Below are 25,662 nucleotides of genomic sequence, written 5' to 3' on the forward strand. Positions count from 1 at the left end.
TAAACCATAATGGAAAAGAATATACATATGTGTGTATATAACCGAATCACTTTGTTGTACACCAGAAACTAACAGAACATCGTAAATGAAAGACAAAAGTGAAAGGGTTAGCTGCTCAGTCGTGTCTGACTCTTTGCAACGCCATGGGCTGTAGCCAGTCAGGCTCCTCTGTTCATGGGATTGTCCAGGCAAGAATACTATAGTGGGTTGCTATTTCTTTCTCCAGAGGAACTTCCTGACCCAGGGATTGAACCCGAGACTCTGCATTGTAGGCAGATTCTTTACTGAGTCACCCATACGTCAATAAAGAAGATGAGGTTTCGTAGGTTCCAGGTATATAGAATTACATTATTGCTGCTACAGAAATAAAATTCCTAGAAAATTATTTAATAGTTGGTCTTAAAAGTAAAAAGATATCCAACAAAAGAGATAAAGAAATATTGAGAGAGAGGTTTTCGAATATTCCTACAAGTATCAGAGCTGGACGGTACCTGTAGCAGACTGCTGTTAGTCAAAATATACTTTCCTTTCCTCTGTGGTTGCCCAATGAATTCACGACACATCTAATCTTTACATGAGCTGTCTACAGTTTGACATGGGAAACATGTTAGCTAACATGGTATGCTAAGCTTTAGGCTATCTGTATCTTAAACAGTTAACCTCAAGATTTCTCCAATATTGCCCAAAGAATGTTTGCATGTATTTTCAGAAGATTTTCTCTTTTTTGGATATTGAATCTAAGTCAGAATGATTTAAGTAGTGTTTAATCCATTAATCTCTTCCACCTACTTCAAAGAGGTGACACTGTCATAGAAAGCAAAAGAAAATATGAGGGGGTAGGACAGACAGATAATCTTGGTAGGAAGGCACTCAAGTCAGCAGTTTCTTTCATAATACTATATTAACAAAAGGAGTTCAAGAACAGCCTCCAATTCCCTTCAAGCATTTAAGATTTCTAAGGTGCCTATCAAGCATTACATTGTTTTAAAAATGATATTTCCAAGTCAAAATTAACAGAGATAAAGAGTCAATCACACCTCCAGACGAAGGAATTACTAGTTAGCATTAAACTCTTTCACTATCCACGTTCTTAAACAATAATTACTAATATGCCTGTGTTTTTCATATACATTAGTGCTGGTGAGGGAAAATTAGCCTCAAGTCTGATGAGGAGTTATCTTGAGAGATATGTCCTTAGGTCAGTTAGTACAGCATCAGACTTTTTATCTGAGGGTCCAGGATTCAAGTCCCTGTTTAGGTGTTTACTTTGGGCTTCCCAGGTGGTACTAATTGTAAAGAACCCACCTACAATGCAGAAGATGTTAAGAGATATGGGCTCGATCCTTGGGTCAGGAAGATCCCCTGGAGGACGGTATGGCAACCCACTCCAGTATTTTTGCCTAGAGAATCCCATGGACAGAGAAGCCTGGAGGGCTACAGTCTACAGGGTTGCAAAGAGTTGGACACGACTGAAGTAACTGAGCATGCATGCACTGAAGAGAAGTTATCTTGAGCACTGTATCCTTTGAGACAGGACATAGAAATGGGAAGTTAGGAGACAGCTTTCAATGAGGCTTGTCAGGGTACAAAGTTCATCTTGTTAGTAGGTTAGTGATATTTCTTAAACACACATTAAAGAAGAGACACTCGATGAAATAAATGCATTAATCTGTTCATTGACTTAGCCAGCAAAAGTTTGTGGGGCCTTGTTCTGTATCAGAATCTCTGAAAGGTGCTAAGAATACAGAGATGAAACATGGTCCCACCTTAAGAGGTCAACACCTAGTGTGGAGCTGGACGTGTAAAACCATAATAGCTATACCATGGGATAATCATATTTGATCATCTCCCAAGCTGCAAATACCTCCAATTCTTCTAGAGCTTTAAGGGTAGAGCTATCTTACTCAATTTTCAATTCCTAGCACCTAGCCCAGTGCCTGGCCCATAGAAAGAGCTTAAAACATGTCCTGATGACATGATAAGGGTGCCCACTCTCACCACTATTATTCAACATAGTTTTGGAAGTCCTAGCTATAGCAGTCAGAGAAGAAACGGAAATAAAAGGAATCCAGATCGGAAAAGAAGTAAAGCTCTCACTGCTTGCAGATGATGTGATACTATACACTGAAAACCCTAAAGATACTATCAGAAAATTACCAGAGCTAATCAGGGAATTTAGCAAAGTTGCAGGATATAAAAATACACAGAAATCACTTGCATTCCTATACACTAACAATGAAAAATCAGAAAGAGAAATTAAGGAATCAATCCCATTCATCACTGCAACAAAAAGAATTAAATATCTAGGAATAAACCTACCTAAGGAGACAGAAGAACTGTATACAGAAAATTATAAGACACTGATGACAGAAATCAAAGATGACATAAACAGATGGAGAGATATACCATGTTCTTGGGTAGAATAATCAATATTGTGAAAATGACTATACTACCAAATGCAATCTACAGATTCAATGTGACCCCTATGAAATTACCAATGGCATTTTTCACAGAACTAGAACAAAAAATTTCACAATTCATATGGAAACACAAAAGACTCTGAGTAGCCAAGAAGTCTTGAGAAAGAAGAATGGAGCTGGAGGAATCAACCTTCCTGACTTCAGATTATACTACAAAGCTACAGTCATCAAGACAGTATGGTACCGGCACAAAAACAGAACTACAGACCAATGGAACAAGATAGAAAGCCCAGAAATAAACCCATGCACCTATGGGTACCTTGTTTTTGACAAAGGAGGTAAGAATATACAATGGGGCAAAGACAACCTCTTCAGTGGTGCTGGGAAAACTGGACAGCTACATGTAAAAGAATGAAATTAGAACACTTCCTAACACCCTACACAAAGACAAACTCAAAATGGACCAACGACCTAAATGCAAGACCAGAAACTATGAAACTCTTAGAGGAAAACGTAGGCAAAACACTTGATAACATAAATCAAAGCAAGATTCTAGAGTCATGTAGATAAAAGCAAAATGAAACAAGTGGGACCTGATTAAACTTAAAAGCTTTTGTACAGCAAAGGAAACTATAAGCAAGGTGAAAAGACAACCCTCAGAATGGGAGAAAATAATAGCAAATGAAACAACTGACAAAGGATTAATTTCCAAAATAGACAAACAGCTCATATAACTCAATACCAGAAAAACAAACAAACAAACTCAATCAAAAAGTGGGGAAAAGACCTACACAGACGTTTCTCCAAAGAAGACATAAAGATGGCTAACAAACACATGAAAAGATACTCAATATCACTCATTATTAGAGCAATGCAAATCAAAACTATGAGATATCACCTCGCACTGGTCAGAATGGCCATCATCAAAAAGTCTACAAACAATAAATGCCGGAGAGGGTGTGGAGAAAAGGGAAATCTCTTGCACTGCTGGTGGGAATGTAAACTGATACAGCCACTATGGAAGACGGTATGGAGATTCCTTAAAAAACTAGGAATAAAACCACTATATGATCCAGCAATCCCACTCCTAGGCATATACCCTGAAGAAACCAAAATTGAAAAAGACACATGTACCCAAGTGTTCACCACAGCACTATTTACAATGGCTAGAACATGGAAGCAACCTAGATGTCCATCGACAGATGAATGGATAAAGAAATTGTGGTACATATACACAACGGAATATTACTCAGCCATAAAAAGGAATGCATTTGAGTCAGTTCTAATGAGGTGGATGAACCGAGAGCCTATTATACAGAGTGAAGGAAGTCAGAAAGAGAAAGATAAATATTGTATACTAATGCATACATACAGAATCTAGAAAGATGGTACTGGAGAATTTATTTCCAGGGCAGCAGTAAAGAAAAAGACATAGAGAACAGACTTATGGACACGGGGAGAGGGGAGGAAAGGGTGAGATGTATGAAGAGAGAAACATGGAAACTTACATTACCATATGTAAAATAGATAGCCAATGGAATTTTTTGTATGTCTCAGGGAACTCAAACAGGGGCTCTGTATCAATCTAGAGGAGTGGGATGGGGAGGGAGATGGGAGGGAGGTTCAAGAGGGAGGGGTCACATGTATACCTATGGCTGATTCATGCTGAGATTTGACAACAAAATTCTATAAAGCAATAGTCTTTCAATTAAAAAAAAAAACATGTCCTGATGAATTTGTTGCTACATCTGGTTTACTTTGAAGGCTGAGGCACCTAGAGAGACTAACTAGGTAAACACAGCTCCAGAGGCTGGCTGGCTGGTTTCCTCTCTGCTGACAGCGGTAAGAGACATTTCTGACGTGTGGTTGCAGGTGTGCTGACTGCCCATGTGACCTCCTCTCTCTGCAGAAGCTGCATAGTGCTCTCTAGGGATCTCCTTCCCGGGAGGCAGCTTCAGGCCTCACTGAGCCTCTGGGGCTCCTTCCCTGCTTCTCACTTCTGCACCTCCTGTACATCTTTCTTAGGGACTTGTAGCTAACAGCATGTTTAGGCTGCTGGCTAGGAAGAAAATCCAAGAGGAAGCATGGAAGAAACTCCTTCAGGGAACAGGAATTTTTTTAAACTGCTCAAATTAGGGATATTTGGTTCTCTGACCTAAAATTACAATACTTTGAGCCGAGACGAATTTGCAGTGATTTTTCAACAAAATGTAGGATATGGAGGCAAAAAACTCCACATAAGGCCTCACTGAATCTAACCATTCAACCTGAGCTTGAGCAATGTCAGTCTTCACACACAAACAGGTTCCCCAGTCATTTAAGATATGTATAAATGTGTACATGATGATAATTGTCTTTAGTAGAAGAACTGGAATTTTAGGGCACTTTAGGTCAACATTAGTTGAACTGCATACTGCTAGGTATTACATAGTCTATGTATAGCCTAGATCATACCATGCAGAATATAAAACAGGTCCAATGTTACACCATGGCAAGAGTGGTTGCTGTTACCTGTATTGTAATGGCATTGTAACACAATGATGGTGTCTCACTGACTGACACTGAGACCAACACAGCCACAGAGGACTCTTCAGGGCAGTCCCTGGGAAAGAGCTGTACCCGAGAGACAGAACTGATTGTTTATATCAGCTATGAAAATGCAAATACTCACTTATATTAGAAGGTGATACGGCACTTTTGAAGTGTTTCTCACGTTATGTGATTAACAATTAGCCATCCATCCATTCATTCAACAAGTATTTATTAAATACTTACTAGGTACCCCAGAGGAGGAAATGGCAACCCACTCCAGTATTCCTGCCTGAACAATTCCATGGACAGAGGAACCTGGGAGGCTACAGTCCAAGGGGATGCAAAGAGTCAGATATGACTGAGCATCTGAGCATGGACGCAGGTACCAGACACTGTTTTAGCTCTTGAGGTACAGTGTTGCATAAGAGACAAGATCCCTTTTCTCATTGAGGTTACATTTCAAAGTGGACAGAGAACAGACAGATAAATAAAAACAAATAAGGGAAGACAAAGTGATAAATGTAAGAGTGAAAAGCAAAATTTGAGGTGCTGTGCAGCAACTGGTGGTCAGCTTCAGCTTTTCTGAGGCGTTGACACTTGAGCTAGAATCTGAATGACAAAAAGGAACCTGCCACACCAGGATTTGGGAGAAGCATGTTCCCTGCAGAGGACAGAGAGTGGAGACGGCAGGCAATGCGGTTGCTGTACAAGATGTGCACCGTGGTGCCCCTGGAGCTTGTGAAGGGCTGAGATGCAGAAGCAGCTGGAAAGGGGATCAGGTGCCAGGCCTGAGGCAGGATGAGGACCAAAAAAAATGAGGGTTTAAGGACGGAATAGAATGTGAAACAGAAGGAATATTGGAACCAGATAATTTAGAAATAGAGACTGGAAACACTGAACTTGCCCCAGGCATGGTTTTCATCTGGGTCTCGCTATTGTTTAGAACAGTCTCTAATAAAGCTGATCTACGGTGCCATTCTTTATCAGTCTTGAAATGAAGAATGTGGCACTTTTCGTTCTCTTTAAGAATCTGAGTTTCTACTATAGTGCCCATTGGAATTTACCACTTTTTTCTTGATTACCAACATAGTACACATTTATGACAGAACATTTGGAAAATACAGATAAGCTAATGGAAGAAATTAAATCACTCCCAAGCACAGCCACCCAAGGATAACTACTGTGAACATTTGGGCACAGACTCTCTTGATTATACAGTGCAGTGACTCAGAATACAGGCTCTGGAGTCTGGGAGGAAATCATGACTTTATAACTTGCTAAATGAGAGTTGTTCATTTTCAGTCTATCTTAATTGCTTATAAAATGCCACGCAAATGTCTGCAATATCTTTAAGCCTCAGTTTTCTCATCTGCAGGATGAGAACAGTAATATTACCTTCCTCATAGGCCTGCTGGGAGGATTAAACGAGAATCTATGCAAAGCTCCTGAGGCAGTGGCTGGCACAGAGTATGTATTCCAAACACTCAGTCGTGTCTGACTCTTTGTGACCCCATGGACTATACAGTCCATGGAATTCTCCAGGCCAGAATTCTGGATTGGGTAACCGTTTCCTTCTCCAGCAGATCTTCCCAACCCAGGGACCAAACCCAGGTCTCCTGCATTGCAAGCAGATTCTTTACCAGCTAAGCCACCAGGGAAGTCATTCCAAACACATTAGGTATTAAGCTATTAGAATTTTATGAACCTGGGATCATACTGTAAAGTTGTCAGTATATAAATTAGCATTCCAATTATCACATTTTTACATAATCTTAAGTATTTTTCTATGTTGTAGTTTTTAATGGTTATATAGCATTTTAACTGTAGAGATAATAATTTAGTTAATTCTGCTATGGTACATTTGGGCTATTCCCAATTTTCACCACTTAAAAAAAATTCTACAGATAAAATACTGCAAACTTTTATGACTATTTCTCTAAGATAAATTCTAAGAAGTGGCTGGGTCAAGTGACATGTGTATTTCCAAGACTCTGTGACACATTTTATTATGTCTTCTGCTAAGGATTTAGATTAAACCCTCGATAAGAATAATGTTGGGAAGTAAGTAGTTCACATGTGTGCAGTTTCGTAGGTCTGACTTACCATCAGCTTGGTGAAATACAACCCCCACCCCCATGCTTCATGCCTTTTCCCCCACACCTGTTCACACCTTCTGGTCAGCACCATCCTCTCTCATTCCTTAAGGAAGCTTCTCAGTTCCAGGCTTTCAGCTGAGCAAATATGCTTACAGTTTTCTGATCACCTAGGAATTCCGCACTTAGTCGCTTCACCTGAAGCTATAAACGGATAGCACCTTTAGTGCATTAGAAATCCAAGCCCCTCATCTTATAATGGAGAAACTAAAGTGGAAGGGAGTAAATGCCCTGTCTAAGTCGGTCATCTGGTCCATGCCACTGCTGGACAGCAACTCAAAGCTGGCTCATTCTTTTATTTCTAGCACCTAGTTCAGCAGCCAACATGTAGAGACAGCCATTAATGTTTGCTGAATAACTACTTGAAGTAATTTATAGCCTTTTAGGATTTTGCAGCTGGAAAGGACTGTAGAGGTGTGGAAAAATGCGACTTACATTGATTAATGAGGTATGTTATTATTGTTCACTCAGTCGTGCCTGACTCTTTGTGATCCCCTGGACTGCAGCCCTCCAGGCTCCTCTGTCTATGGGATTTTCCAGGCAAGAACACTGGAGTGTGTTGCCATTTTCTTCTCCAAATGAGGTATGATGTTTAGTTATTAGTGACAAGTTGGAATAACAACTCTGGTCTCTCAATTCCCAGGACATACAAGGAGAAACCAGGAGAAAACCAGGCTTCCTGGGTTGAGATGGGCATTATGTAGAGAAGGGATTCACCTAAGTTTGCCTTGTTCCAGAGAGAGCAAAGCCAGGGGTAAGAAAACAGTTAGTTGCTGGTAGACCAATTTCAGCCTAATTCAGGGAAGACTTTTTTAATAGTCAGGATTCTCCAAAACTGAAATAGGTTTTCTTGAAAAGAAGTAAGTTGCTCCTAACTGGAAATGTTCAAATAGAAACAGGGTATGTTTGAATAAATAATTTATCTAGTATGTTTAAAAATTGTTTTGTGTGACTGGTTGGAATAGATGACTTTTAAGGTCTCCACCAAAACTAAGATTAAGTGATTTTATGGATAGACAGATGGACAATTTTTTTTCTTGTTGATATATTACTTTGTACTTACATCTTTTTAGTGTGAACCCATCATCTCCTCCTTACAAATAGGAATAGATAAATTCTAAAGTCTTTTCTTCCCCAAGATTCTATGGTTTTAAATAATCTTTTTAGTGCTAATTCAGTGTATTATTCACAGTAGGAGTTTCAAAAGAGACTTAAATTCTCTTTTAAGTCACAAAATTCTACATTTAAGATAAATTGAGCTACAGCTTCCATGCAGTCGAACAATTTGAACTCAGCTGGTCTCAATCAAATCTATCAGTTGATCACATTCAAGAGCACTAAATATGCATTAACTTTTTTTTTAATAAAAAGGTTAAAACTAAAAGAAGAAATTTGGGGGGACTGTATTGTGATGAGATTAAAGTGTTCTCTTACTAGGTTTCTGATTGATGATATGAAATTTGACTGGAATTATTTCCTAGAATATAGAGAACTGTTTAATATTAAATTGCTAGTATGATTTAATTGCACTTCAAGTATGAAATTACTGAAAGACTGCCCACTGTATAATACTTTCATCCAAATCTAGTGGAAAGACTGACACATAAATGAACCATATTATGGGAATACTTTCAATTTGCAAGATTTCCCATCAGTAATAGAAGTGGAGGTCCTGACAAATTCATACTTGGATTGGGTGAAAAGCTCCACTCTCAACAGTCATCTAGCAAAGCTTTGGTGAGAATCATAGATGGGACCTGTGATGCACTCTTTGCATATCTAACCAGGAAGCAAATGGATAAAAAACAACCAAGGATGCCTTTTTTAGCTTCCCTTTTCCCTTTCTTTCTTCCCCCACCCCTTCTCTTATTAGAAGGTTAAACAAGGAAAAGTAATGTTCAAATTAAGTGTTTAATTTATTAACATTGTCATTGTTTTGAACACTCTTAACAGTAAAAAAAAAAAAAAAAAGAAAAATTATGGCTCAAGTCAAAATGGGCTATCATTGATTAGAATATCTCAGCCCTGCCTTTTTTCCCCACCCAGTGAGGGAAATGTGTATTTCAGGGATAGCAAGACCTTCTATGTTTCAGACATTGTGCTAGATGTCAGATAGAGGAAAAAAAAAAAAAAAAAAAAATCAGGCATGAAGCTTGACCTCATAGAAGCAGAGCAAATACATAGCCTAGGTTCATCACGGGAGCCTGATGAGACTCGGAGTTCTTCCTGACCCAAAACTCCAGACAGTCACTGCTCATCTACCACAGAATTGTAAGAGTCGACAACTATTAGTCACCCCATGTAGGAAGTCAAAAGTTCTCTGGTAACCAGGTCTCATTCTAACAACTATAGCCATGGTTTGTGCATGTCTATAAAGACCCATGTCAACCTAAAGGGCTGGAAGGGAGGCTCAAAAGGGAGGGAATAGATGTATACTTAAGATTCACGTTGCTGATTCACGTTGATGTACGGCTGAAACCAACATAACACTGTAAAGCAACTATCCTCCAATTTTTAAAAAAAGACCCACTTCATATGTATCTTGTTTGATTTTTTGAATTCCACTCTCAGAAACATGAAACAGAAAAAATAAACCAAAAAGCTACCTCCACAGCTGCTTTCGCTCTTTCAAATTCTTCTTCTAAGGAATGGTTTCTGGAAAGCAAGGCGCTCCCCCAGCGCTGCTCTTTGGTCAATCGAGCCTGAAATAAACCAAACATAATTTTGGAATCACGTAATATAAAATACAAACATTTTTCCTTTTCTTATAGTACCCTAAACTTTAAGAAGCACCTGTGACTGACGTCACTTTTGGAGTACTTTGCAAGCAGAACTCTTCTTAAACCCGGACGGTGCCAAAACGTGCGTCCCGCTCACACGCAGGCATCTTCAAATCGAGGGTCTCAGCCGCGGTCATATTAAAACATCAACAGGCAGGCCCGACCTCCCAAAGATCTTACATCTCATTGGTCTAGGTTCAAGGCGTTGATAGGTTAGGAAGTCTCCCCACGCAGTTAGGCTGGAGAACCTCCGTTATAGGATACACCTGGAAGCTGATGTTTGCGCTTTCAGCTTGTTAGGAGGATAAGCCTCAGGTGAAGCTGTGAAGGCTGCAGCCACGGAACGTAGCTGCTAGGCCTTTCTCCTTACATTTGAGCTGGGCTTCATGTTGAATTCTCTTTCCTTTGCCTTCCCTCTCTTGGCACACATCTGCCTCAGGCCACATTTCCTCAGGTCACAGCTCACTGCTAAATAGTCACTTGGATAAAATCATGTCTGGTAATGCCAACTGCTTTGTCACAATTAACAGGAAATGTGATACACAACTTGGCTAAATGCAAATGTTTCCAGAAGATCCCCCACAAAGAGTTTGCTAGAATTTAAAAAATATCGATTTTAAATTTCACAAACAATACATTCTTTTTGAAAAAAAATTAATCATGGTAAATCAAAGGCATAATTCTAGACCTTTTCCTCTTGAATTTGCATGTCTATTTATGCACCCATGTATAGAATATCACGGTGTTTCAAAAAGCTTTTGGAAACGTAAATGGTGCTATTCTATGGCTTGTTTTTTTCTATTCATCAATGTACCTTGTAGAGAGTCTCCACATGTTGTACTCCTAGATCTACCTCAGTCTTTTCCCAAGGATTTCCTAGTAAGTATACACTGTATGTTGATTAGAACTCTCTCCATGAGCATTGAATGTTTCCGATTTTTCTCTATGTGATTGCTTGTTTTCTTATCTATCTTTTTCTCTGATCCTCTTACTCTGCTGTGGGGTCCACGGTGGGAGGACTTTGGTAACTCTTGTACTGTCCCACCCTGAGCCCAGGGTCTGACAAGTGATACATGCCCCAAGGATGCCTGTGGATGGATTGCAGGAGGAGGGCCAGCACTGCTAAGGCAGCTAGGCCTCGGGGAGCAGGGGGAGAGAGACTCGGAGTCAAGTCCCCCACCCCCTTTCACTGCAGGGCAGGGGTAGCTCCTTGGCCACGTGGGAGATTGCTGTCCTGCAGGGATGCTCAAGCCCTGCTTCTAGGGGAATTACTTGAACAGACCTGGGCTCCACCCCAGACCAATGAAGTGATCTTTGAAGGTGGGGCCCAGGAATTAAATGTTTGAAAAGCTCTGTGGTGATTTTTAAACATAGCCACATTTGAAAACCAAAACTATGGCAAAACTTTGCTCTCCACCCAGCACTTACCATCTATTTTGTTCAGTTGCTTTTCATTCTTTCTCCACCATTAGTGGTCCTCAAGAGGTACCCCACTCTTTAATGGTTACACAGTATTCAATCCCTGGTTTGGGAAGATCCCCTGGAAGAAGGAATGGCAACCCACTCCAGTATTCTTGCTTGGGAAATCTCATGGACAGAAGAGCCTGGCGGGCTACAGACCATGGGTTCGTAAAGAATTGGACACGACTTAAGAGACTGAACAACACCAATACCAGGGGTTACTACATGCCAGATGCTGCTTCAAGTCCTTTACCTACTGGAACTCATGTTGTCTTTTCAACAACCCGAGGTGAGTACTAGCATTGACTTCATGACCCTGAGGCACAGAGAGCTGACTTGACTTGCCCCTGGTTTCACAGCCGTTAAGTGGTAGGACCATTGCTTGTGGGCCATGCTCCAAACCACTGCATGCACTGCCTCTCACAGGAGGCTGTGCTCAACTGGCCATTTTAGGAAGATGCAAAATATAGAAAAGCTGTCCCTTGGAGGCAGGGACATTCATGCAAGGTTGAGAGAGCTAGCCAAGAAGCTGTCTAGAATACCGTGGGCTGAAAATAATAATAATAAACTAATTACTAGGAATGTTTCTGAGCATAAACAAGGCTTAGACTGCCTTCTGCTTTAATGGATGTGAAAGGTTAATTTATTGGAACACTAATTTATGTTTTCTCCTCCTTGATGTATTTATTCCCTGCTGTATCCCTGGCTTCTCCTTCTAAGAGTAGGTGCTCCGCAAATAATCAGTAAATATTTGTTGAAAATATACTGTCAGGGAATACATGAGTGACCAAATTAAAGGTATTTCTCTTCCCTACTCCCAGAAGGTAGCTATGTGTTCTCAGTCAAGGTCTCATGGCCAATCTGGAGGCTAAGGAGAGTTTATAAGGGATTAAAAGGGACTTGATTTTTGTGCTGAGCCTGGACTGGCAGATGTCTGTGCTAGTAAACCCTGGTTTGGGGGTGGGGTGGGGATGGCTGCAGGATGCCCTAGTGGGGTTCCTGGTAAAGAGTGAGGCCTGTGAGTAGCTCAGGTTGAGGCTTCTAGAGCAGTGCCTGTGGTCAGAAAAGGGAGGGTGATGAAGGCAGGTCAAGGCAGTGATGCTACTGCCTTGGCATCAGTGCCTTGCTCACTGGTGGGCGAGGCCCAGTGGCCTCCCAAACAAGCATCCTCCCTTATTCTCTGGGCCCTGGGGAAGCTACTGTATTTTTCTAATTCAGAAAATCGAGTCAGGGAGGGGAAGACTGACACAGGTTCCAGAGATTAGGATATGAACATATCTTTTAGGGGGGCCACCATTCAGCCCACTGCCACCCTCATCTGACACTCTTGGGTGACAATATATTTGCTTAACAAATATAAAGGTACAGATGATTTATAACCTTTTAGAATTGATAATCTATTAGGATCTTACAGCCTGGTAGGGAAGTTAATGCCAAAGATGATATGACTTTATTGTCTTATAGACAGTTAATCAGCCTTGTATCTAACTTGGTAAACTTTTTATTTTGACATTTCTTTCCCAACTGGCTACGTAAATCTCTGTTCCTTATTCTTTTGCTTTTAGAACCAACTCTTTTATTTTCCTGCAGGTTCATTCATGAAATAAATATTTGTTGAGATAAAGTTAAAAAAAATGGACACACATGGTAAGAAATAAACTTTGTGCATTTATATAATAATGAAAGACATTAGGGGAAGAAAGAGGAAGCACTAACATTTTTGTCCCCAAGGCACCTCCTTTAATTAGAGGCACTTTTCACCGGTGAAATATGATCTGTCTTTCCTGTGAAGCCTGACTGAACAGGACTCCATTACTGTCACTGGCTTCCCTTCATCAATGTTTCACGACCAAAGTGGATTATGAATCATAGGATGCAAAGGGCACCATACATCAGGAAGAAGAAAATCTCCCAGGATTCTAGACTTACAGTTTATGTTTTCTTAACTGCCTAAAACAGTAAATGTAAATACAATCTTACCATGCAAATGAAATTTTGTTTTGATAGTACAGTTACTATTTAGGTAAATGCTATTTCCCACATTGTTAAGAAAGCCTTATGTTATTACTAATTTGAATGTTAGCTATCTCACATTTTAAAGCCATCTATTTTTCCTAAGGAAGAATAAAATAAATGCTATAAAATATAAGTAGATACTGAATGTAAACAGAGGCAGTTTGCAAGCTGAGGGTAGTATACATCTAAAGGTTCTTAAACTTTTTAGCAACTCAGCAGTGTGCCCAGACATGCTGATTTAGGACTGAGAATGAAAAACAGACTAAACACACAGTCAAGAACAGCCTTCTTTTTGACAATATATTTTTTTTACATCTAATTTCATTACAGGCAGAACTGTTATATGGAAAAACATAAATAATGCTAGTAAACTGCAGATATTTCTTAATATTTAACTAGAGGAATGATAAACAAGACAGTTACACCTGTAAGTTTGACTTGCAGCTATTTTGGTAGCACAATGGCTGTAATAGCAATTCTCAAGCTTTAGCCTGCATTAGAATCACCCACAGGTCACCTTCGAACAGTTTGCAAGGCTCCACCCCTTGGGTTTCTGAATCAGTAGGTGTGGGGTGGGGCTATAGAATTGTCATTTCTAACAAGTTCCCAAGTGATACTGACACTGCTAGTTTAGGGACCACACTGTGAGAACTTCTGATCTAGGACTTGACATTATGTGTATGTGGGTGGAACTCTGGAGTTCCCAAAAATACTCTGATGTAGTCATTTCTTTCCTTCTTTGCATGGTTTTGAAAAAGGCTCCACAATTAACAGTTACCTCCTGGAAGTGCTTTGGCTTTAAAAACAGCATTTTAATTCGTTTAAGCTAATTGGATTTTAGGGTATTACAGTCTCCAAAGAAGGAAAGCATTTAATTCCCCCAGCTGTTGATTGCACTGAATGATCGGCACTAGGTGAAGGGAGAGAAGAAAGAATTAAATAACTCTGAAAATAATATTATGCTTTATTCTCTTTATTCAAAATTATGACTGTGAACAAAACAGTCATAAAATCAAAACAGTCAAATATGATTTGCAAATGACTGTATTTGTGGCTGTGGTTGTCCTAGCATAATTTTCTTGGCTAACATCTAAAGCCATCGTTTATAGCTCCTCATACAATTGATAGAGATCTTCCACCAAAACACATTTTAAAACGGCTCAGCATTTTTCTGAAGGAATTGGAGGAGAAAAGGGATATTCTTAACTGTAGAGAAGAAAAATATAACAACTAGCAGACCTTATATCGGAGAAGGCAATGGCACCCCACTCCAGTACTCTTGCCTGGAAAATCCCACGGACGGAGGAGCCTGGTAGGCTACAGTCCATGGGGTCGCTAAGAGTCGGACACGACTGAGCGACTTCACTTTCACTCTTCCCTTTCATGCACTGGAGAAGGAAACGGCAACCCACTCCAGTATTCTTGCCTGGAGAATTCCAGGGACGGCGGAGACTGGTGGGCTGCCGTCTATAGGGTCGCACAGAGTCGGATACGACTGAAGTGACTTAGCAGCGGCAGCAGCAGCAGCAGCAGACCTTATATAACAGTCATTAAAAACAGTCTCTAAAGTCAGTTTGCCTGGGGTCAAATCCTGGTTTACCATCTACTATTAATGGTGACCTTGGACAAATTCAGTTCAGTTCAGTTCAGTCGCTCAGTCGCGTCCGAATCTTTGCAACCCCATGAATTTCAGCACGCCAGGCCTCCCTGTCCATCACCAATTCCCTGAGTCCACCCAAACCCATGTCCATCGAGTCAGTGATGCCATCCAACCATCTCGTCCTCTGTCGTCCCCTTCTCCTCCTGCCCCCAATCCTACCCAGCATTAGGGTCTTTTCCAATGAGTCAACTCTTCACATGAGGTGGCCAAAGTACTGGAGTTTCAGCTTCAACATCAGTCCTTCCAGTGAACACCCAGGATTGATCTCCTTTAGGATGGATTGCCTGGATCTCCTTGCTGTCCAAGGGACTCTCAAGAGTCTTCTCCAACACCACAGTTCAAAAGCATCAATTCTTCGGCGCTCAGCTTTCTTCACCGTCCAACTCTCACATCCATACATGAGCACTGGAAAAACCATAGCCTTGACTAGATGGACTTTTGTTGGCAAAGTAATGTCTCTGCTTTTAAATATGCTATCTAGGTTGGCCATAACCTTCCTTCCAAGGAGTAAGCATCTTTTAATTTCATGGCTGCAATCACCATCAGCAGTGATTTTGGAGCCCCCAAAAATAAAGTCTGACACTGTTTCCACTGTTTCCCCATCTATTTCCCTGGACAAATTACATAACCTTTATAATCCTCAGTTTTTTGGGAGGGTGGGGCATGCCACTTGGTTTGTGAGATCTTGTTGTTGTTCAGTTGCTAAGTCCTGTCTGACTCCTTGTGACCCCATGGACTGCAGCACACTAGGCTTCCCTGTCCTTCACTATCTCCCAGGGTTTGAGCAAACTCATGTCTATTGAATCGATAATGTCATCTTACCATCTCATCCTCTGTTGCCCTGTCCTCCTCCTGCCTTCAATCTTTCCCAGCATCAGGGTCTTTTCCAGTGAGTTGGCTCTTATGCATCTGGTGGCCAAAATATTGGAGCTTCAGCTATAGCATCAGTCAGTTCAGTCACTCAGTTGTGTCCAACTCTTTGCGACCCCATGGACTGCAGCATGCCAGGCTTCCCTGTCCATCATCAACTCCCTGAGCTTGCTCAAACTCATGTCCACAGAGTCAGTGATGCCATCCAACCATCTCATCCTCTGTCATCTCCTTCTCCTCCCGCCTTCAATCTTTCCCAGCATCAAGGTCTTTTCTGAGTCAGTTCTTGGATTCAGGTGGCCAAAGTATTGGAGCTTCAGCTTCAGCATCAGTCCTCCCAATGAATATTCAGGACTGATTTCCTTTAGGGTTGACTGGTTTGATCTCCTTGCAGTCCAAGGGACTCTCAAGAGTCTTCTCCAACACCACAGTTCAAAAGCATCAATTCTTCAACACAAAGCTTTCTTTGTGGTCCAAATTCACATCCATACATGACTACTGGAAAAGTCATAGCTTTGACTATATGGATCTTTGTTGGTAAAGTAATGTCTCTGCTTTTTAATATGCTGTCTAGGTTCGTTATAGACACTTGATGAGGAGCAAGACATTTCTAAGGAGCAAGTGTCTTTTAATTTCATGGTGGTAGCCACCATTTGCAGTGATTTTGAAGCCCAAGAAAATAGTCTGTCACTGTTTCCATTGTTTCCCCATCTATATGCCATGAAGTGATGGGACTGGATGCCATGTTGTTCAGTTTTTCAATGTTGAGTTTTAAGCCAGCTTTTTCACTCTTCTCTTTCACCTTCATCAAGGGACTCTTTAGTTCCTCTTTGCTTTCTGCCATAAGGATGGTGTCATCTACATATCTGAGGTTATTGGTATTTCTCCCGGCAATCTTGATTCCAGATTGTGCTTCATCCAACTCGGCATGTCTCATGATGTACTCTTCATATAGGTTAAATAAGCAGGGTAAAAATATATAGCCTTGACATACTCCTTTCCCAATTTGGAACCAGTCTGTTGTTCTATGTCTGGTTCTAACTGTTGTTTCTTGGCCTGCATACAGACTTCTCAGGAGGCAGGTTAAGTGGTTTGGTATTCCTGTCTCTTTAAGAATTTTCCACAATTTGTTGTGATCCACAAGTCAAAGGCTTTAGTCAATGAAGCAGATGTTTTTCTGGAATTCTCTTGCTTTTTCTATGATCCAGCAGATGTTGGCAATTTGATCTCTGGTTCCTCTGCCCTTTCTAAATCCAGCTTGAACTTCTGGAAGTTCTTGGTTCATGTACTGTTGAAGCCTAACTTTAAGCATTTTGAGCATTACCTTGCTAGTGTGTGAGATGAGTGCAGTTGTGTGGTAGTTTGAACATTCTTTGGCATTGCCTTTCATTGGAATGAAAACTGACCTTTTCCAGTCCTGTGGCCAAAGTTGCTGGCATATTGAGTGGAACACTTTAACAGCATCATCTTTTAGGATTTGAAATAGCTCAACTGGAATTCCATCACCTCCACTAGCTTTGTTCGTAGTGATGCTTCCTAAGGCCCACTTGACTTTGCACTCCACAATGTCTGGCTCTAGGTGAGTGATCACATCATCATGGTTATCTGGGTCATTAAGGTCTTTTTTGTATAGTTCGTCTGTATATTCTTGCCACAGCTTCTTAATATCTTCTGCTTTTGTTAGGTCCATATGATTTCTGTCTTTTAGTGTGCCCATCTTTGTGTGAAATGTTCCCTTGGTATCTCTAATTTTCTTGAAGAGATCCCTTGTCTTTCCCATTCTATTGTTTTCCTCTATTTCTTTGCATTGTTCCCTTAGGAAGGCTTTCTTATCTCTCTTGCTATTCTTTGTAACTGTGCATTCAGATGGATATATCTTTCCTTTTCTCCTTTGAGTTTTGCTTCTCTTCTTTTCTCAGTTATTTGTAAGGCTTCCTCAGACAACCATTTTGCCTTCTTGTATTTCTTTATCTTGGGGATGGTTTTGCTCACCGCCTCTTATACAATGTCATGAACCTCTGTCCATAGTTCTTCAGTTCTTCAGCACTCTATCAGATCTAACCTCTTGAATCTATTTGTCACTTCCACTGTATAATCGTAAGGGATTTGATTTAGGTCATATCTGAATGGCTTAGTAGTTTTCCCTACTTTCTTCAATTTAAGTCTGAATTTGGCAATAAGAAGTTCATGATCTGAGCCACAGTCAGCTCCCGGTCTTGTTTTTGCTGACTGTATAGAGCTTCTCCATTTTCAGCTGCAAAGAATATAATCAATATGATTTTGGTGTTGACCATCTGGTGAGGTCCATGTATAGAACTGTCTCTTGAATTGTTGGAAGAGGGTGTTTGCTATGACCAGTGCCTTCTCTTGGCAAAACTCTGTTAGCCTTTGCCCTGCTTCATTTTTATTCCAAGGCCAAACCTGCCTGTTACTCTAGGTATCTCTTGACTTGCTACTTTTGCGTTCCAGTCCCCTATGATGAGAAGGCCATCTTTTTTTGGTGTTAGTTCTAGAAGGTCTTATAGGTCATCACAGAACCATTCAGCTTCTTCAGCATTAGTGTTTGGGGCATAGACTTGGATTACTGTGATATTGAATGGTTTGCCTTGGAAATGAACTGAGATCATCAGCATCAGACAGTCCACTGAATATTCGGGGTTGATTTCCTTTAGGATTGACTGATTTGATCTCCTTGCTCTTCAAGGGACTCTCAAGAGTCTTCTCCAGCACCACAGTTTGAAAGTATCAATTCTTTGGTGCTCAGCCTTCTTTTTTTAAAAATTTAATCAAATTAATTAATTAATTTTTTTACTTTACAATATTGTATTGCTTTTGCCATACGTTGACATGAATCCACCATGGGTGTACATGTGTTCCCCATCCAGAACCCCCTCCCACCTCCCTCCCCGTCCCTCCCCTCTGGGTCATCCCAGCCTTGTTTATGTTCCAACTTTTACATCTGTACATGACTATTGGAAAAACCATAGCTTTGAATATACAGACCTTTGCTGGTGAAGTGTTATTATCGTTTTTCTGCTTAGTGCTTATCAGGTGTGACTTTGGAAATTCAATTTTTAAAAAAACTGTGTTTAGAATACTTTTGTTTAATAGTTATTGTAGAGTAGCTGGACTCATGATAGAACAGATCATCTAAATATTTCTTCATTAAGATGGCCATGATATTTTTCTTAATCAGCCAACAGACATTTATCATTGAAAGTACAGAAAAAAGGTGTACCTTTTGGGTCAAGAGCAGATTCCCAGAGCTTTGTGCAAAGGGGGTAGCCCATGGTTCCCATGTGCCTCCAACCATGCAATTCTATGTTATGGACTATCAAGGCAAATCAGGACTGATTTTTAAAGAAGATGAACAGTATATTAGCAAACACAACGAAAAATTATTTTTTGTAACTAGCTTCAAATGCTAAAAGAATAAATATTTATCCTTTCATTTTTCCCATCTTTAACCATTAGCCTCTATTTTCAAATTTTTAAAAATGACAAACATTTTGTTTCTCCTTTTTGTTAGCATTCTTTATTTTTTCACTATATAAAAAGTATTTGCTGAGTACCTAGTATGTGCGGATTATCTACTACGAAAATGATCTTCAGCTTTCTTTCTTTTTGCCCTCCTGCTGACCTTGTCTTTCTGCCTTCTTGGTGTTGTTACTTCTTTCCATCTTCTCTTGCTTTCTTCCTCACTGCTAGCTCACTGTGTGTTGCCAGGATGGTAAGAGGGATGATGATGTGGCTCCTGTGCTGTCTTCCAAAAAGCAAAACTATATTTGTATTTATAGTGTATTATCTAATTTTTTCTACTAGATATAAAGTTCTTCATACTTCTTAAAATCCGTCTCATCTTTTGAACTTTTCCACTGCCTCACTTATGGCTTTATGGATGGTAGACATTGTCTCATTCATTAAATTGAAAAGGAATGGCATGGAAGCCATTAGCATTTCTACGAGTAAGAGGTTGAGAATGAATTTGGGAGGGGAGGCAGAAAATTGTGCATGGCCTCAGATCAGATGACAATCCTAATTCATCTTCAGATTTTCTGGAAGAAAGTGATATTCTTTAAAACCACTTAACTCATATTAACCCTATAAACTAAGTAATAATCAGGGCTTGCAATGAGAAGGGAAATCGATGGTCTGTGAGTTCTCTCAGGTAGAGAAGTTCGATGTGGCTGATAAGAGGTGACGTGTGATGAAGAACAAGGGCTTTAAAAGCTGATGGGTTTGATTTGAGTGCTGGCTCCTCTCCATCTTAGCTGTGTCACCTTGGGAAAACTACTTCTGTTCTCTGAGATGCATTGCTCCTTAATGGAGAAAACATTAATTCTCAAGATTATTGTAAACATTTCAAATAGTATATTAGGAATATCTTACATTACTATTAGTATGCCTTTCCTTTTTCACTATTCCTTCAAAAATTTAGAAAACATATCTGCACTTTTAAAGTTTAAACTGTTCTGGATTGGGACACTGCCAACTTGATGGAATTATGACAATGTGGAAGGAAGCATTTGCTCTGCCAAAATCAGCAGAATCAGAGTGATTCTGTTCACTCTGATTCAAATACTGAGTCAGGATTATGACTCAGTATTTGAGAGCCTGGCTGCCTCACCTTCTCATGTAGTCCAGCTTAGGTTAAGAAGAGCCTGTCCTGGAGCTGTCCTTCCAGTGTCCATACTTGAAAAAGAAATTTGTGAACCATTACTCTTTGGTGGAAGTTGGATTCCTTTTTTTTTTTGCCTTACCACTATCTCAACTCCTTCATGGAAAAAGCTAATTTTATATCATTACCTTCTGTGTTTTTCTTCAATTCTTCAAAAATTTTTTAATTTTTCAGATATCATAATTTCTTTAAATGGTTAGCTGCAGGGAATACAAATTACACAGTTTGCATAATATCAAGAAACTTTATTCTTCAATATACAGAGATTATAGAATTTATTATGATCTCCTGTCACTCTGATTAGTGTATTCAAAGCACTATTTGAAAGAGACTAGTCTATGTTTTTCTTTTTCCCCATTTTGAAAAGAAAATGAACTAACATAAGAATTCTTGTCATTGTTAGCTTTCATTCTCTTTGTGATTTTGAAATATGATTTTTAAGCAAGGCTTTTAAAAAGCTCCTCACCTGTTGAACTAAGATTATTTATATTGGCTTGAGAGAGAATACATTTCCTTGATTTTCCTGTGAACCATCTGAGTGTTAGTGGAACAGTAACAAAATTTTGATGAGCTGAAATTTTTTACTTGAATAGTTTGCAAGTCAGTTTTAAGTCAAATTTTCATATTGCTTCATCATCTTATTTATGTAAAGAGATCATATACTTAAAAGCAGTATGCTTCTAAGAGTAAAAACACCTTTCTGGTTTTTTTTTTTTTATTACAGGTAGATAAGTTAGTCTATTTTCTTGCTATTCCATTTGAGTGACTGAATATTTTAAATGATTAAATCCCAAATTCATGAAATTTTCCTAATTTAACCATAGGCTGAAATTACAACTAGCAGGTTATAAATTTTCTTAGTTTAGGCAAATCTTGTTAAGTAAACATGCAGCATTTAAAAAAAAATAATTTAAAGGATAAACACTTTACAAATAATTGCTAACTTTCTAGAAGGATTCACTATGATTTATCCAGACAGAACTATCTCAGGGCAATTAATATTATGTTTTGGAGGACAATGTTGGGAATCTCATACAAATTTTCCAAAGCATATTGTGTTTGCTTAAAGGCACACCAGTGGGTAAGTGGAAGGACAGTGTGGTGGGATGAAATCAGACAACCAGCAGGAGAGTAGCAGTCACTGGAATAATAAGATGAGTGCATTGTGGATCTCCATGGCAACCGAGGACCCCAGCTGATCTTCTGCCCCTCCAGCTCCCTGTGGAACAGCCCACCTGTGCCAGGTCTCCCCCTGCTGCAGAAATAAGTGTTCTCTTGCCACATTAAACTGTTCCAAGGATTCCAGTTTATGAAACAGCACCAATTACTTTACCTGAATCTAAATCTCTAATGCACTTATCAAGAAATGTTTCTCTAATAAATGTTATCAATTTGCTTTTTTTAAAGATACATTTAAATGAACAAAGATGAAGAACATGGTACATTTACAATTCATTAAGCATCCCAGGGTTATTTGTTGTGAAAGTTAGCTGACTGGTTTTCCTGCCAAATTCTGGGAGCAGTAATGTCCACCTCTCTCTTGTAGGGTTGCTGTTAATGGCTTACAACTGTTTCCAGATGCCTTGCATTTTCTTTCTATCTGTGTCCTCCTTCTCTCGGCCACTAACTGGTTGTGAGTGCATTGACAATTTTCTTAGTCTCAGTGTGCCTTAGTTTCTCCCTTTATAAAATGGGGGTAATAAATACACTTACATCATTGATTAATTTGTTAGGATCAAAAGAGCTAATTAATATATATTAGAAGGCCTTCTCATAGCACTCAATAATATTTGCTATTATCATAGTTATCCCTTTACTCACTTCAGACAAAGTATCTCCTCTCTTAGTTTCAGTATCTTATCTAATAAACTCAGAAAAATCTCTTTTGCTCATTTCATCCTACTTATTTCCACGGAGACTGTACATGTGTGAATGTGGATACATTTTTTAAGAGGCTGTATACCCTTGTAAAGCATTTGAGCAAATGAAAAGATTGAAATTAACTTGGGTTTTCTTGGCACAGCCTTAACCATAGGAGGTAACTAGTTATAGGCAAATCAGTTACACTGAAGTCGAGGGTCAAATAGTGGACAGACAGGTCTGGTTTACTTATACGAGGGATTAGTTGGGTGCCCCCATAAAAAGATTTTGACTCTACCAAGACTCTTTAGAGACAAAGTAAGGCTAAACATAATTCACAGGATTATTTGAGTATTAGGTGTAATATCGGGTTGGCCAAAACATTCGTTTGGGTTTTCCTGTAGGATGTTATGGAAAAACCAGAACAAACTTTTTGGCCAGTCCAATATGTGAAAAGCACATAGTGGAGTCCCTAATACTTAGTAGGTACTCACAAATGGTAGCTCTTAGTATTATCATGATTGCTCATACTACACTTAGTAATTCCTTAGCATCACATTTATTTTAATGGGATGGTCAGAATCCTGATGTGTAAATATCTTGGCCCACAGGGCATAGATGTGAATGAATGTTCAAGCTGTACTTTCCTCTTCTTTGTGTCTGTTACATAAACAATGCTAATGCTGGAGTAGAACAGATTTTGTATTGAAAAATAATGGAACAGTAAATGGTAGAACAAGGAAAAAGTGCTAAGTAGTAAGTTCACTGACACATTTTCCAGACAAATCTATCTATCTATCTATCTTTCTACCTACCTACCTACCCACCTACCTATTTATCAATCATCTGTTATTTTAAGCATTGAGACAGCTACTGAGTGAGAAAGCAAATAAAATACAAAATACAGAAAAAAAAACTTCAAAATTTTTGGTGAAAATTTAAATAAAATGTTTGTGATGTAAATGATCTATTAGAAAAGATAGGTGCATTGAGGAATTGGATTTGTTACCTGTGTTGGAGGCACTAATTCCAGCTCCGAAGCTGACTCAGAGTTCAAGGCGCTTTTCCCACCACTCAGTTCTGGCTGAGATCTGTGCTCAGAGGACCTATATGGGGCGCATGAAGGAAGTTAGTGTACATCGAGAAGCAAATTCAGCTAGAAAGTCAGCCAAAAAACCTGGTTAATTTGGATCTCCAAGAACCTTGGTAACAAAGCTCTCGTCAGACTTTTACTTGGATGCTTCCATTATAATGACCACTTTTGCAATGTCAGTGGCTGCAGTGTGCTAGGTGTTATTGTCTCTGATTGATTTAGACTTCAGTTATGTGCAAAAGGCAAATAAATGCAATACCATTTTTGTTGCAGAAAGTTCTGCTTCATCAAAAAAGTATTGGCTTTTGGGAGGAGGGAGCTTCTCACAAAGTGTATCAGTAAGATTGGATCTTTATACAGAATTTGAAATGTCATATAAGTGGAGATGTGTGAAGGGCAACAGACTGAAATATGCTGCCCTTTAGGAAGTTATAAAGACATGGTAAGATTTAGGCAGCCAGTTTTTGTCATGGGCATCCATAGATTATTATTATTATTAGTTCATTTTCTGATAGTGATGATTCATAAAGTCAGAACAGGCTACCTGTGCAACTAGAAACATTTCATTTAAGTATAACTCACTTAATAGGATCTTCCTGACCCAGGGATTGAACCTGGGTCTCCTGCATTGGCAGGCAGATTCTTTATCATCTGAGCCACCAGGGAAGCCCCCATTGAATATACACATATATGAAATATACCTGTGTACCTATTTTGAAAGATCAGTTACACATTCAGAAAATTATTAACAAATATTGAAAAATATTGAGTATTGAATTATGAAACTACCAAAATCCTTATTGGCTGAATTTTTGACAACTCAGATGAAATAATTTAATTTTAGAAGTCACAATAATTAACATTGATAAACAGGGGCTTATAAATGGCACCAAGAATCTGGACTGACTTAGCTCACTGGCTATTTTAATACATGTGTACATGACACATAAATGGTTATTTTATTACATTAAAATATCTTACCATAAAAGTTCTTTTGATCCAGTTCTAGATGAGCTTGATTTTCTCTCTGCCATGGGATGCCCCTTGCTATTTCGATCTCCATGAAACTTAACATCATCCCATTTTTCCAGTTGTGTTTGAATGTCTGCTAAGGAGACAGGAAGGTGGTGAGGGGAACAGGGGGAGAATATGAGGTAGAGAGAGAACAGAGATTGGTTAAGACTGAGAAGTCTTATACAAGTGAACTTTACCCTTCAACCCTGCCCTCCCCTAAAACTTAAGGGCCTGGCAGACAAGAACTCCCATTATCCAACCCCTGGTGACTCTCAGACTTATTTCTCACTGCTCTACCATTCTTGAATACTGTGACAATATTTGTATTTGTTTGAAAAAGCATCTCTGTCTATTTGTGCTTCTGCATCAGGAATGCCCTGCCCTTTCCTCCTTATTCTCTCTGATCCATATTTTTCATCTGACAAATTCTTCCTCATCCTTCAAGACTGCTATCACAGTGCTTCCTGTAATATACGTTCTAAAAACCCCTGGCTGGGTGAGGGGCTTTATGAAGGTGCTAGTATGCAGTAACTAACCCAGGCTTTTCTTTATTGCAGCACATAGTACATACTTCATTGTAACCATTTTTCTATCTCTCCACCAGACTGTAAATTTACTAAGGAGCAGAAAAATTATATTATTTATCTTTGTATTCCCAGCACATAGTATCGAACACAACAGGTATTCAGAATAATGTTTATTGAACAAATGGATAAATTAATTCATAAGCATCTAATATGTATATAACACAGTGCTAAGCGATTTTATATATCTCCTTTAACCTTCATGACTTTATGGATAAGTTACTAATATGCCCATTTTATGGATATTTACTCATCCATGTTTCCCTTGACTTTCTGAAATTCTTGCCACCTTTCTTTCTCTTAAGAAAGAAGAGCTTAATTGACTGGTTCCATGAGTCGAGGTTAATACCTCCTTTCTCAGGAAAATGTGCAGTGTAGAGAAGTATGGACTTTGAAGTTAATTAGAGCTTGGCTCAGATTCCAGCTTTTCTTCATACTAACTGGGATCTTGGGCAAATTATTTAAATTTGAAAACCTGGTTCCTCACTCATTTCAAAGAGTTGTGATGACTTAATGGGATAATATATGTAAATTATGTAGC

At 39.3% G+C, this 25,662-nt stretch overlaps 1 protein-coding gene across 14 annotated transcripts in view; it reads right to left on the reverse strand.

The window, feature by feature from the left end:
• PEX5L (peroxisomal biogenesis factor 5 like) overlaps positions 1 to 25,662 on the reverse strand; it is an 817,344-nt gene that overhangs the window by 83,208 nt on the left and 708,474 nt on the right. For 8 of the 14 annotated variants that reach the window (XM_081571067.1, XM_081571063.1, XM_081571060.1 and 5 more), the window contains 3 exons: positions 24,505 to 24,628; positions 23,440 to 23,536; positions 9,712 to 9,807 (listed from right to left, as the gene is read on the reverse strand). In XM_081571067.1, coding sequence (XP_081427193.1) covers positions 9,712 to 9,807; positions 23,440 to 23,536; positions 24,505 to 24,557 — 246 coding nt within the window. In that variant the 5' untranslated portion in view covers positions 24,558 to 24,628. Of the gene's footprint in view, positions 1 to 9,711; positions 9,808 to 23,439; positions 23,537 to 24,504; positions 24,632 to 25,662 lie in introns of all 14 variants that reach the window. The other 6 variants (XM_081571058.1, XM_081571059.1, XM_081571055.1 and 3 more) reach the window with 1 other exon arrangement.

Source organism: Giraffa tippelskirchi, chromosome 2 (genome assembly GCF_054371585.1).
Source record: "Giraffa tippelskirchi isolate mGirTip1 chromosome 2, T2T-mGirTip1v1.2.pri, whole genome shotgun sequence".
Lineage (NCBI taxonomy): Eukaryota > Metazoa > Chordata > Mammalia > Artiodactyla > Giraffidae > Giraffa > Giraffa tippelskirchi.